At 54.1% G+C, this 13,289-nt stretch overlaps 1 protein-coding gene across 2 annotated transcripts in view; it reads right to left on the minus strand.

Annotated features, from left to right (window-relative positions):
- The window catches only part of NRG1 (neuregulin 1), a 312,205-nt gene that overhangs the window by 147,062 nt on the left and 151,854 nt on the right, over positions 1-13,289 (minus strand). For both annotated transcript variants that reach the window (XM_027767759.1, XM_027767760.1), the window contains exons 3-4: positions 7,246-7,367; positions 1,005-1,055 (exon numbers count right to left, since the gene is read on the minus strand). In XM_027767759.1, the coding sequence (XP_027623560.1) occupies positions 1,005-1,055; positions 7,246-7,367 (173 nt within the window). The remainder of the gene's footprint in view (positions 1-1,004; positions 1,056-7,245; positions 7,368-13,289) is intronic.

A 13,289-nucleotide genomic window follows, 5' to 3' on the forward strand; every position in this document is an offset into this window, starting at 1 on the left:
TAAACACAGGTACAGGTGCAGACACAGATGAGACAGACAGACATAAACACAGGTACAGGTGCAGACACAGATGAGACAGACAGACATAAACACAGGTACAGGTGCAGACACAGATGAGGTAGACAGACATAAACACAGGTAAAGGTGCAGACACAGATGAGACAGACAGACATAAACACAGGTACAGGTGCAGACACAGATGAGACAGACAGACATAAACACAGGTACAGGTGCAGACACAGATGAGACAGACAGACATAAACACAGGTACAGGTCCAGACACAGATGAGACAGACAGACATAAACACAGGTACAGGTCCAGACACAACATACACACAGGTACAGGTACAGACACAGATGAGACAGACAGACATAAACACAGGTACAGGTGCAGACACAGATGAGACAGACAGACATAAACACAGGTACAGGTACAGACACAGATGAGACAGACAGACATAAACACAGGTACAGGTGCAGACACAGATGAGACAGACAGACATAAACACAGGTACAGGTGCAGGTGCAGATATAGATACTTTAGCGATCCCCATCGGGTCACGAGAAGCCCGACGGTTGGGGCAGACCCTGATATGCCACCCAGGAAGGCCCCGAAAGGCGCAGGGCGGCTGCTAGAAGCCCCTATGGAGACATAAACCTGAGCCCGGAACCCAGAGGGCTCCCCTTCACGCCTGATGTCACCAAGACACCCCCAGATGTGCTTCCTTCCTGTCCCGCATGCTCCTTAGGCCCAGGGTCAGATGCAGAACAACAACTAGTCTCCCTTAGTAAGACCCGAACAGGCAGAATGAGGCCGAGAGACGCTGGAGCAGGAAGAGCCGCCGTGGCGGGCGAGGGTTAGTGGAGGAGCTGCGAGGCACCGCTGCAGTCAGTGAGGTCCGCCCCGGGGTTAGTGAGGTCCGTTGTGGGGGGCGAGCGGAGCCGGTTAGTGGGGGAGCTGCGAGGCACCGCCGGGGGTCATGAGCCCAGGCTACGGCCCTTACCTGAAGACACCACGGCTCTCTGGGTGGAGGCTGGCATGCCCGTGGCGATCTCTGGAAAAGAAGAGGCGACAGGACATTACGACGCAGTGTGGGGCCGTGGCTGCAGTGCCTGCACACGTCAAAGGGCGGCGAGGAAGCGAGTCCGTGGGAGCGAGGGAAGGCCAGGCCCTCCGTCCAGGCCTGGCCACGCAGAGCCACAAACACGGAGGGGACGGTCCAGAGCAGCTCTTCCTCGGCACAGAGCTGGATCCACCAGCAGAAAGGCCGTATACCAGGCGCACTGGCCGCCTCCCCGGGTCGGGGAGGACACCCTGTGGAGAGCCCGTGGGCTCCTGGAAAGGAGAGGCGATGGGAAGGAACGCAGCGTCACCGCCTGGGGCACGGGGCTGGGGCAGAGCCCGCGCATCCCAGGTCATCGGGAAATCACGTTTTGTTGAGGATGAAAGCAAGCCACGTTCCTAGCTGGGATCGCTAAGGTGAATCGGGCTCTGCATGACGTCGTCTTGAGTCGCCAGTGTTGAGGGCTGCAGGTGCCCCATCACAGGATGGGCACCTGGGCCGCCGGGGCGGGGAGCACGCAGCCCCCACCAGAGGGGACGAGGACAGGCCCGCCTGCTCCTGCCGTACCGGCGCCTTGAGGGCTGGGGTCTAACGGGCCTCGAACGTGCTCTCTCGGGGCCTTGACCCTGAGAGAGGGGGACACGCTGTCCAGCTCGATCCGGTCTCAGTCCTGCCAAGGCTTCGGTTGGTTGGACTGTGATGTTTTCCAAAAGGCACCGCTTCACGGACCCGGAAAGTCACCGTGACGCCACAGTACCGCCAGCCTTCGCTGCTCACCTCCGTCTCGGAAACGGCTTGTTGTGCGAGGGACTCCAGAAATTCACGAAGAGACCGGGTTAACATACGGTCTATTTTGGTGCAAGAACACTTTTGGAACCCATGTCGTTTTTGCATGGTAAGCATTTCCATGACCTCTTCGAAGACCCTTCACGGTTCCCGCTTCCTGACGAGGGTCACAGGGAAGCAGAACCCGACACAGCCGCTGCACAAAACCGGCAAGTGCCACGGAGAGCCCCACAGGGCACGTGCGCATCGTTTTGTGTTTGAAGGAACAGGCCGTCGTGAGATCGAGGGTCTTCAGGTCACACGGAGAGGGGACGAGCTCCCTTGTGGGAGAGGACAGACTGCTTGAGGCTTGGGCCACCAAGCAGTAGCCCGGTTCCTACGCGGCCCTCCGTGCCGATACAGAGGGGAAGAGAAAGGCTCCATCAGCTCATGAGGGGTGTCCCGGGACACCAAGGATGCCACCCGGGCTGGAGGTGCCTGTTTCTGCAGCAGCCAGGGCTGTCTGGTTTGAGCTGTATAAAATGAAACCAGGGACCAGCCTGAAATGCGCTGCCCGAGCAGTACTGGAGCCACTCGGGAGGTCGTGGGTTTGGTTCCCGGGGCAGACTGTACATGTCAAGTGTGCACCCAGACCCTTTGGGGGCAGGACGGGAGCACAGTGCGGACCCTGTTGAAGACGCGTGTCCTTCTCTCAAACACTCTGTCTCAAAAACAGTACAAGAAAGAGAAAGAAAATCACTCCTCCTTGGGAAAATTTAATCAGAAAGAACCTTGCTGTCCAAGATTCACAATGTTCGTCCTTCTCTACGGAGACCTAGAAAGGACCGGTGTTTCCAAACCTCATTCCACAGGGAGGGACGCTCCCACTCTTGCCCTTCAGAGCTCACCGATGACACAGCAGCCAGACCGAAGCCACCCTCACGACACATACCACCAGCCGGGCAAGGTCCCACACCAAGACACTTCAAATGTATTTTTGACAAACTAAGTAGTTGTCCACTCTGACCTTTCAAGAAAACACTACGAGAGCTCTTCCATCTCCGGTGCAAAAGATCTCCAATTAACAAAATGGTTAACCATGCCATTTCCCCTTCCAATTAAATGGTCCGTGAGACACCAGGATCGGCGGTTACTACGAAGATGCATCTACACGAGACGACTTAAAATAACCCCTTCCTAAAATTAGATCTCTCTCCTGGAGCCCTTAAAAACATCTTTAATGATTATGGTTTCAAATCAAAACTTTCTGAATCAATCTTGGTGGAAACACGGTGTAACGAAAATACACTTCTACATGAAAGAAGGCTTTGTTTAAGAAAATGTGCCTGTAAGTGAAGTTCATCTTTCTGATTAAAGTCGCTCAGCAAGCGTTCCGATGTGTGCTCTGGCAGGGCTTAGAGATTTGGAAAACAATCTTTTGTTATAAGTATGGCTGAAAATAATTTATGTGATACAATCTTAGAAAAATTATAGGGTCCTGCAATCTCTTCAGTGTTTATTTAAATAACATATGCTTCACGTGGTAATTTGGCATATTTAATTTGCTGATTTATAAAGGCCATTCCCTTCATTAGTGAAAATTAATGAGGATTTAGAATCATCGGGAATTCAACACGACTGAGCAATTTATGCCAAGTAGGCAGGTAATGTAAGAAACATTAGTATATTTGTAATGTTTGAATGCTTTGTAATAAATTGGATCTGACCTCAAGAAAAGCTGCAGTGTCTGAAAAAGTATCTTCTGGAAAGGAATTCTCTCTCTCTCTCTCTCTTTTTTTTGCTATAGGGTGTGTGTTCTCACTAGAGACACAAAAAGGATCAGAAAAATCACCCCCTGGGTGGGATGGCCATGCCACAGTCCCCTCTCCTCTGTCCTCCTCTCGGGATGTTGGTCACGTACCCACGTTCACCCGGAGTAAGCTTCAAGTTGCTGGATCTGGGACTCAAACCGTGGTCGACCATGTGGAAGTCCAGCAACCCAGAGAAGAGTTCTAATTATTAGGACTGCACCATTCATGTGTGATTAGACCATGCAGCCCTGTACTAAATAAAGCTGTCTGGCGGCACCTATACACACACACACACGTGTACAAGCACACGTGTCCACATGGGACTCCTGGCTTCTCTAAAAGCATAGGTCACTACCATACATACAGAGCTATTTGGATCAAGTGCTCTTTAAAGATAAAGATTCTGAAAGTGGGAACGTTTATCAGCACTGCGAACACTGCAGGGACACCGGACCGCCGATCCCTGCTGCTCACAGCGCCTGCAACTCAGAGAGGCAGAGGCGCTGGAGCCGAGTGGGCAGCGCCAGGCCGGCCCACGCCGGGCCCAGTGTGCCTCCCTCTCCTGCACGTGCTGATTCACTCCACGAGCTCCCGAGGGCTCGGCCTGCACCGCCTGTTCTAATCACGGAGCGCAGTGTGTGCTGCTCAGCGCAGCCCAGGGCGCCCGCCTTCCTGCGGCGTTTCTAACAGCATTTTCAGTTTGGGGGAGAGGTGAGACAACGCCCGTCTCTCACATGAGCCAATTTTTGTAAAGGTTTTTGCTATGAGGTGTGCATGCTTGCCAGAGAGAGACAGTGAGAGGGAAAATGAGGAATCACCCCAGGGGGATGGCCATGCTACAATCCCTCCTCCTCCACTGTCCTCCTGGGACGCTGGGCATGCACACGCACACATCAGGTGTGATTTCCAAGCCATTGGTTCTGGACTTTGAACCGCGGTCAGTCATGTGGAAGTCCAGCACCTTGACCACCATGCCACCTGCAGGACCCCCCACGAGTCAGTTTTTAAAAGTGCCAATTGATAATTTAATCAAATTGTATAAAATAATATTTTTCTGCTCACCTCAAATGAAATAGCTATTTTATTGCTATGAGCCCAGTTGCTCCTATGGGATTTTTGAATCTCACTCAAATAATTTTTCTTCTGATTAAAATAGAAAACTTAAGAGAAGATATGATTGATTAATTGTATATTCTCCCGTATTAATCTTTTAAAAGACAGCATTACTTAATTAATTAGAAAATCAGTTAGTTCTCTTATTCTCTTCCTTGTTCTAAAGCCCAAGAGTTTTACAGAGCTGGTGAGCTAAGAATTAATTGCTAGATCAAGGTTTCTCACATAAAGACCAACCTAAATAAGCTACAAACACAGGTGAACATGGAGCGTACGTGCTGTGTAAATGTAGGGTATGTGGCCTTCTCCGTCACCGCCCGACTGGTGACAGGAACACACGTGCAATTTGTCACTCAGTGATTACGGCCTCTGAGATCCTTCCTCTCAGGAGAACCCATCTGGACCCTGTCACACTTCCACAGTCGCAGAAGCAATTAGCAAAGTGCACAGATTTATGTAGGTCTATCCTAGGACAAGCTCTTTATCCCAGCCCCGAACAGCGCAGGGTTTGGAAGGCACTGGGAAGACAGAAGACGCACGTCCTAAGCTGTGGCGTAGCAGGATGACAGACTCAGTCTTCCCCAAGTTCTTGAAAGCAGTGCAGGTACGGTCCCCGTCCCACTCAAGCATGCGATTCGCAATCTTCTGACTTTTTTTTGTGCTTGCATTTATTTGTAGTTGCGAGTCTAGGTAGATCTTAAATGAGGGTTTCATGGGACACGAAGATGATGTGGCGGTTAAGGCTCTGGGCTCCCACATAGCCAACCATGGTTCAAATCCTGAAACTGGTGGCTTGAAACTCACGCCAGGTGCATGAGCACATGTGCCCCCAAATCCCGGGAGGACAGAGGAGAAGGGGTTGCAGCATAGCCATCCCCCTGGAGTTGATCTCTCTCCCTCTCACTGTGTCTCCAGCGAGCACACGCACCTTATAGCAAAAATCTTAAAAACATAAATAAGTAAAAAAAGGCTTCGCTGTGGAAGACTCGCGATCTCACCTCCTCCTGCTCCGATCGTTATTAGAGCGAGCCTACCAGGAGTGGGCACAGTGAGGGGTGAGACCACGTGGGGAGAAAGCAGCCTCCCAGGGGGTCCCTCCGGCAGCCTCGCTGCCTGCCATCTCTCTTAGAATCTTGTTGCAAAGTAGAACCTAAGACCTTAGAGCAGAAAGGGTACTGTGCGAGGCTTTACGAACATCGCAAGGATTCCATGGCATAGCGAGGAGTCTGGCTAGCTAGCGCGCAGGGACACAGCAGGAAGACACGCACGGAGACCACGGCCACAGACTTCCTGGGGACGAGGGCTAAGTAAGCGCAGAATGAATGCGATGGCTGCTACTTCACATTAGAAAGCGCACATTAGAAGCCCACGGGACCTTTCACAGCCTAGTTGGTATTCTACATAATATTATTTTTTTTTAGAGAGAGAGATTTTTGCTACTGGGCACATGAGCTCACTAGAGAGACAGAGTGAAAAAGAACCTCCTCAGCGGGGGATGGCCATGCTACAATCCCTTCTCCTCCATTTTCCTCTTGGGATTTTGGGCACGCATACACACATGCCCGGTATGAGTTTCAAGCTGCTGGGTCCAGGACTTGAATGGCAGCCAGCCACACGGGAGTCCGATGCCTTAACCACTATGCCACTGCTGGTCCCCTACATGGTATTCTGACTGTTCTGACTAGGAAGACTGTTTTCTAGGAGCGTCAAGGGAATACAGATTCGTGAGAATTCACTTTGTATGAGACCAGGACAACATAATTAGTGTGCAGACGGTCTGGCTGTGGGCTCATCTATAGCCACGGGAGAGAGCCCTTCTCTCGGTGTGTCCGTGTAACCTCTGCCCAGTGAGGGACTGAAGACACACAGGCAGGAAGGGGCATCTGAGCCCCGAGTGCTCGGGGCCCACCTGGGATGTCTCTGATGACCGGTCTGGGGCCCAGGCTGTCCCTCCCTGGCTGGAGTGGACAAGGCGGGACCTCGGGACGGCCGCGTGTCCTCTTGGCTGCCCTGACTGAGGGCTGGTGCATGGCTGAGCCTGAGGTGCACCGAGGACAGAGTCCCCGAGTCCCCAGGGCACTGCCCGGTCACAGGCCTCAGAGGCCCGACACCCTGCCCTGGGACGGGGTGTCCACACAGCCGATTCCAGCCTCTCTCCCTGGCGAGTCCACAGCGGCATCTGACCAGAAGGCCCACGATGCTCGGCTCCTCGGGCGTGGTGCTCCCCAGTCCGCTCTCATCGGGTCTGGACTGCGGACGTGACTGGGGACCGGGGAACCGCCGGATTCATTTAACAACCTCGAGCAGGGCTTGGGGGCTGCTCTGTACCTCTCAGGTCTCCCTCATCGCACAGACTGAGCTTGCAGGGACACGAGGTACAGGAGGTGCTGCTGTCCTCCCGCTCCCCGTGCTCACGGCGAGAGGTGGCGCACCGAGGCCCTGGCACAGCACGCTGCTCAGGCCGCCCCGACGGCGGGCGTGCAGCCCCTTACCGCTGGTGTCCACGATGGTGATGTTGGCGGCGGCACTGTCGTTGCCCAGCTTGCTGGTCACCTTGCACACGTACTCGCCAGAGTCGGCCAGGGACGCCTTGCTGATGCGCAGCTCCGACTTCCTGTGGGTGAGAGCAGACGGCGTCAGGGAATCACGGAGCCCGGCAGTACAAGCGCGCTCCGCGGTGTCAGCGCTCTCCTTAGACGCGCGGGCGAGACCGGACCTGCTGCGGCATCGCCGGGTTCCAGGGCCCCGGAGGTCACCGCTCGGGTAAGCGAAGCGCGGCTGCGAGCTCCGCTTTCCCGCCCGACGGGTCGTCTCCTCACCACCACTGCCCACGCTAGGCCTTCGATCTTTTTAACCTTACTTTTGTTTTAAATTTCAATACTGCTAAGACAGGGAATAAACCCGAGTGCCGACAAGCGCTGAACGAGTGAAGACAGCGAGGCGCAAACACGACGGAGGGTGCTGAACGCGACGGTGCGTTCCGGCCCCGGGGACAGGTGCTGAGTGGGCCGAGCCAGGCTGTGAGGGACGGCCCCGTATGTTCCCCCAGCGTGTCCAGGGCCTCGCTCGTGAGCACATGCTACAGCACGTGACAAGCCTGGGTGTCACACCCCCTTGTAAATGTCCTTTCCTCCCTAACCCTGCATGTCCCCAGCCACCAGGGGCTGGAGTGAGAAAACCCTGTGACCTCGTCTCTTACAGGGGGCCACGCACAGGCATTTACTGAAGGCCAACATCGGAAAAAGACGCTCCTGCTTCTCGGCAGCGCGGCGTGGCCGATAACGTGAGCTTTGAGTGAAGAGGTCTCCTTTTGAAAAGAAGAAATGTGCCTTCCTGGGGATTCTCGCTGTCAGGAGCGCACACCACACGAGACGTTCTTGATCCGGGCTCACCCACCCACACGACCGTGGCACGCGCCCCTATAAAACGGCCCACGGTAACCAGTATTCAGCTTCACGGCAGCACGAGTTGCTTTCTGCTTCAGTTTTGTTCTGGGCACGTACACTCACCAGAGAGAGAGGGTGGCCGCCGTCACCCCTTCTCCTCCAGCCACCCCTCAGGTGTTGGCACAGACGCCTGGCCTGTTGGTTCGAGTCGCTGGGTCTGGGACTTGAACTGCAGGGTGGCCACGTGGGATCAGCCACCGTAGCCTGCAGCGCCAGCCAGCCTGGGGAGCTCCGTATCTGCATCCGCCGGTTTGCCCTTCGCTCTGTCTGTGACGTGGGCGTCTCCCAGGCATAAAAGTCCTTGAGTCTTTATCCTACGGACTAGCTCGGTGACCAGGGCTTCCTGGGCTCTCCCGAGAAGAACGCAGGGAGGAAAAACAGCATCCTTCTGGCTGCAAGCCTCCGTACCGTCTTCTGCTGTTTAGTGACTGTTCTAGTCTTCTCGTCACAAACCACTATTCACCAAGTAAGGCCGTGGCCCCCAGCTATTCCCGCTGTTCTGGTCTCCGGTCTATGGGGGTGAGTGACCCAGTCCCATGGGTGTGTTCGGGTCTTCCCTCCTCCCCCCGCACGGCCTGCATTTCTCCCTGTCACAGCCTCCTCCCCTGAGGGCCACCCCACGTGCTGGTGTTAGCGGGGCACTCATGATCACATGGTGGGGCTGCCCGCCCCGTCTAAATCCTGACCGCCACATGGCTCCGTACCCTCTGGATCCGTACCCTCTTTCCGTTAGAGCCTTCCGGGCCGCCTCTTCTCGGTCAGACACACACTTCAGGTGGGGAAGGGCCCGTGTCCTCGCCCAGCAAACCTCACTGCTGAGCCCTTGGCATGTACTCCAACAGGAGACGCCATGGGGAAGAGTGTGGAAGACACGCCAATGTTCTGTGTGGGCGCTCGGCAGGGCCAGACACCGCAGCGTGGCACCAGGAGGGTGCACATGGAGCGCAGGGGCGGTTGTGGCGGTGCAGACTGAGCTGCAGTGGCCACACCATGTTGGTGGAAAACTGAGTCTGGGCCAGCAGGTGGCATGGTAAAGGTACTGGACACTCCTACATGGCTGACTACGGTTCAAGTCCCAGACCTCATGGTTTGCTTTCTCACTTTCCCTCTCTCTGTGTGTCTTTCTCTGGTTAAATTAAAATAAGTGAACAAATAAATAAAATTAAATAAATAATTCTTTAAAAAACAAAAAGAAAACTGATGCCACCAGTCATGACCCACAGCCAAGGTACCAGGTGAACTTAAGGAGAAAAACGAACACGTGTGGGAACCTGTGGTGGAGGGACAGGCTTCTCCCGAGCCCCGCAGGGCCTCCCAGAGTCTTCGGACGGCAGGTGTGCCCAGGGGCTCTGCGGGCCGGGACCAGGAACAGGTTACCTGCTGAGGTGACAGATGCAGCAGTGTCCCTGACTAAAAGACAGGCATGCTTTAGAAAACCACACCGCAAGCCAAAAAGATGGACAATGCCTTAATGTAAATAAGAAATTATTCAATTAAAAATGCAAAGTCCGAGCCAGCAGGTGACACATTGGTTACAGCGCTGGACCCCCATAGGGCTGACAGCGGTTCAAGTCCTGGACCTGGTGGCTTGACAACCATGCTGGGTCATTGTGCATGCATGCCTAAGATCCTGGGAGGAGAACAGAGGAGAAAGAATTGTAGCGTGGCCATTCCCCATGAGGGAGGATTTCTCACTTTCTCTCTCACTGTCTCTGTCTCTTTCTAGTGAATGCACACGCTCTAAGATAAAAATCTTTCATAAAAAAAATTCTTTTAATAATTATTTCATTTAACTGTATTTTATTTATTTATTTATTTAAAATTTGACCAGAGAGGGACAGAGTAAGAGAGAAAGACAGAAGGGGAGTGAGAAAGCAAGCCACCAGGTCCGAGTCTTGAACTGTGATTGGTCATGTGGAAGTCCAGCACCCTTAACCACCACGCCAACTGCTGGCCCCAAGGTAAAAATCTCTTTTAAAAAATGCGACTCTCCAAAGGAGGTATGTTACTTGGTTTCTCTTAAACTTATTAGACCACGAGATCTTTCTCATTCGCCTGGTACCCCGCTCGTGCTTCCTGAACTTCATGGTCCAGAGTGATGCTGACGAAAAGGGAACAGACACGGTGCCAGCCTCATCCACCCAGGAGCCCTGAGGGCCAGCTGTGACAGTCACTCGGGGTCAGAGAGGCCCCTGACGGGAACAGATTCCCGTGAACCCACACAGGCCACGTTGATGGTAAGCACCTTGGCAGGTAGATATTATGTTTACTAATAAGAGTCCGCAGCTTTTCACATTAGCGCATCACCGCTGTGAGGCCCTGCTAACTTGTGGGGGTCAGACTATCCACATGTAGGATTTTAATGTGTTACCCAGTATTTATACACGTTGTCATCCACGACGGGTTCCCTCATCACAGACGCTCTTGAAGATCAGTGAGAACCGATGGCATGAACCCTCGAATACGATTTTCCAGCCCACATTTAGCTCTGTTTGCTAAAAGGATTGCCATGTATGCCCAAGAAACCACTGAGGATGGCAGAGAACCCGTGGAGGGCAGCGGGGGGAGCACCCTGATCCCTACACCAGAGAGAGACTCAATTCCTAAAGCAAGAAAAAGTCCACGGGATAACATCCCTGGGTCACGCCAAGGGTCCTGAGAATGCCCTTCTTTCCTGATTATATGAACCTAAAACCACCTACTTCCGCATGGAGAAACTTCATTCTGAGCCGTGTGTAATTAGGAGTGTAGCTACCGAGCTGAGTCAAGCTGTAGGAACACGGTAATCAAATTTACAGAAACATAATCCTAAAGGGATTGTTCTCGAAATCGAAGTCCCCCTAATTGGCCTGGCTATTTCCAGCAAGAGTACGCCAAGCAGTGAAATCACATAATGCATTTCTGCTGTAAAAGTAGGAAGACAGCCGGAAGGAGAGAAGAGACTGCTCTTCGCTCAAACGGACGCTGCACTGGAGTGGAAGAGGTCTCCGCACAGCAGCACTCCTGCTGCCCGGCTCTCATGCAGCCCTGCAGTGAGGACCTCCCAGCCCACGTGACCCGCAGCTGCGGCATCCTCCTCTCCCTGTAGAGAACACCCCTGGGGATTCTCCCAAGGAAGATCGGTGGCCAAGACCAGGACGCCATTTAATCAGGGTCAGCATAACAAGGACATTCAGGATCAGAAACTAGAGCAGGGCTGAGAGGGGACGCGGCCGCTGGAGCGTGCGTCACACAGTGCTCTGTCACACACGGTAGCCACCAGCCCATTAAAATCTATTGAGGAAGAAGAAAAACAGGAAAGGAAACCCACGCACGCTTCAGCCAAATTCCTACTAAAGCAGAGAACAAGTCCAATAGGGTAGCAGCCCCAGTACTCCCTAGCTGGCCTGCATCTAGAATACTAAAATACATTTTGGAGCCACAGTTGCTGCAAAACAGAAACGATGAGAAGACTTTAAAAGAGGACGGTCAGACCAAATAAGGCCTCAATACCTCCCGAGAGGCTTTGTTAAAGAGCAAGGTGACCCTGGCAGGCCGCGGTAAGAAGTGGGGCGGGTTCTGAACACTCTGTGTTCACGGCTGTCACGTGGGAGAGGGAAGGGCTGGGAGGGCCTGGGCTTGCACGGAAGCTGAGCCTCCTGGGAACAAGGCGTGGTTCAGTCCGTATTCTAGGGAAGGCCTTTCTGAGCAGCCAAGCCCAGACGCGGGATCCTTGGGTGGGTTGTCTCTTCAGAAAGACCCAAGAGAGGGCACTGCCGGCCAAGCAGACTTCTACAAGGGTATCTGCATGCAGGGAATGAGGAAATTAGATTAGTGGTCGCAACTATTTTTGCGACAAAGTTCTATTTTAAAGTGACAACTTAAATCAGCATCTCAAATTCAAAAGCATTATAGAGAAAAACGCAGCGTTTTCTGGAAACAACTGGAAAGCCATGGATCCGGGAGACGGTCGAGACCGTCACTGGGCCAGTCGCCGCCCTCCTGCCCTGGAGAGAGGAGAGGTGTCCCAGAGCAGCCGCCCCCCTGCCATGAGAGGACATGCCCAGAGCAGACCGGGGCCTGCCCCAGAGCCTATGGCTAAGGGAGGGAGCCGAGCCCACGTGGCCAACCTGTTTGAATCCCAGCCCCAAGATCCCGAGAAGAGAATGGAGAAGGGATCGCGGCATGGCCATCCCTCCTAGGGGGTGATTTCTCACTTTCTATCTCTTTGTCTTTCTGGTGAGGGAACACATAGTGAAAATCTCTCTAAAAACAAAACGAAGATATTGTATGAGCAGAAGGAAACATCTGGGCTAAGATGAAGGGTGTCTGTCAGAGGAGGGCAGCCCTGGAGGGGTGGCGCAGGGCCGGCATTCAGGGGGCCACAGCCCGCAGACAGGAGTCTGTGGCAGGAGCCCAGAGCCACCTTCTTGGCAAAGTCACTCCCAGGCAAAGAAAACAGAACCAAGGGCTGACAGACACACGGGGGCAGTCCGTGCCCCTCGGAGTTGGCCCCACAGGGCACTTGGCCAAGGAAAACTGGAAGCCCATCAGCACAGGGAGGGCACAGCAGGGCTGCTCCTAGAGGGGGTGGCTGGGAGGGGTGTCCCCTAGGGGAGAGCGCAGGGCAGGCAAAGGAGGGGTACGGTCTCCAGGCCCAGGGCTTGCACACGGTGGGAGATCTCCCCCAGCACTAAGGGACTGGGGGATCCCAGCTGCTATGTAGGCTCCAGATGAAGGACGAGAGACGCCAGGACCCGGGCTGGGAGGGAGCTGGCGTCCTGATTAACCGGAGAGTTCACCTAGAGCCTGGACCAAGGTAACTCAAGTGACCAACTAACCGCCCACGGAAAGTGGACGCTCCGGTCATGGGCACTGCCCATCGGGAGATGGGATGAAGGACAGAAGGGCAGGGCTCAGACGTGCCCGCACCCTGGGCTGGGCTTTATTCAGCAGAATCCGGAGCGGCTGTGAAAGAGAGAACTGACTCAGAGGCTGACCCGCTTCGAGTCTAAGCGGTGCCCACCTCCCTCGGACGCTCTGCAGTAAGAAATGCAACTTCCTTCACTCCCCACATACTTGCTTTCCAGTGGGCAAGCTATTCACGTTCA

This window comes from Tupaia chinensis, unplaced genomic scaffold (assembly GCF_000334495.1).
Source record: "Tupaia chinensis unplaced genomic scaffold, TupChi_1.0 Scaffold144602_1, whole genome shotgun sequence".
NCBI lineage: Eukaryota > Metazoa > Chordata > Mammalia > Scandentia > Tupaiidae > Tupaia > Tupaia belangeri.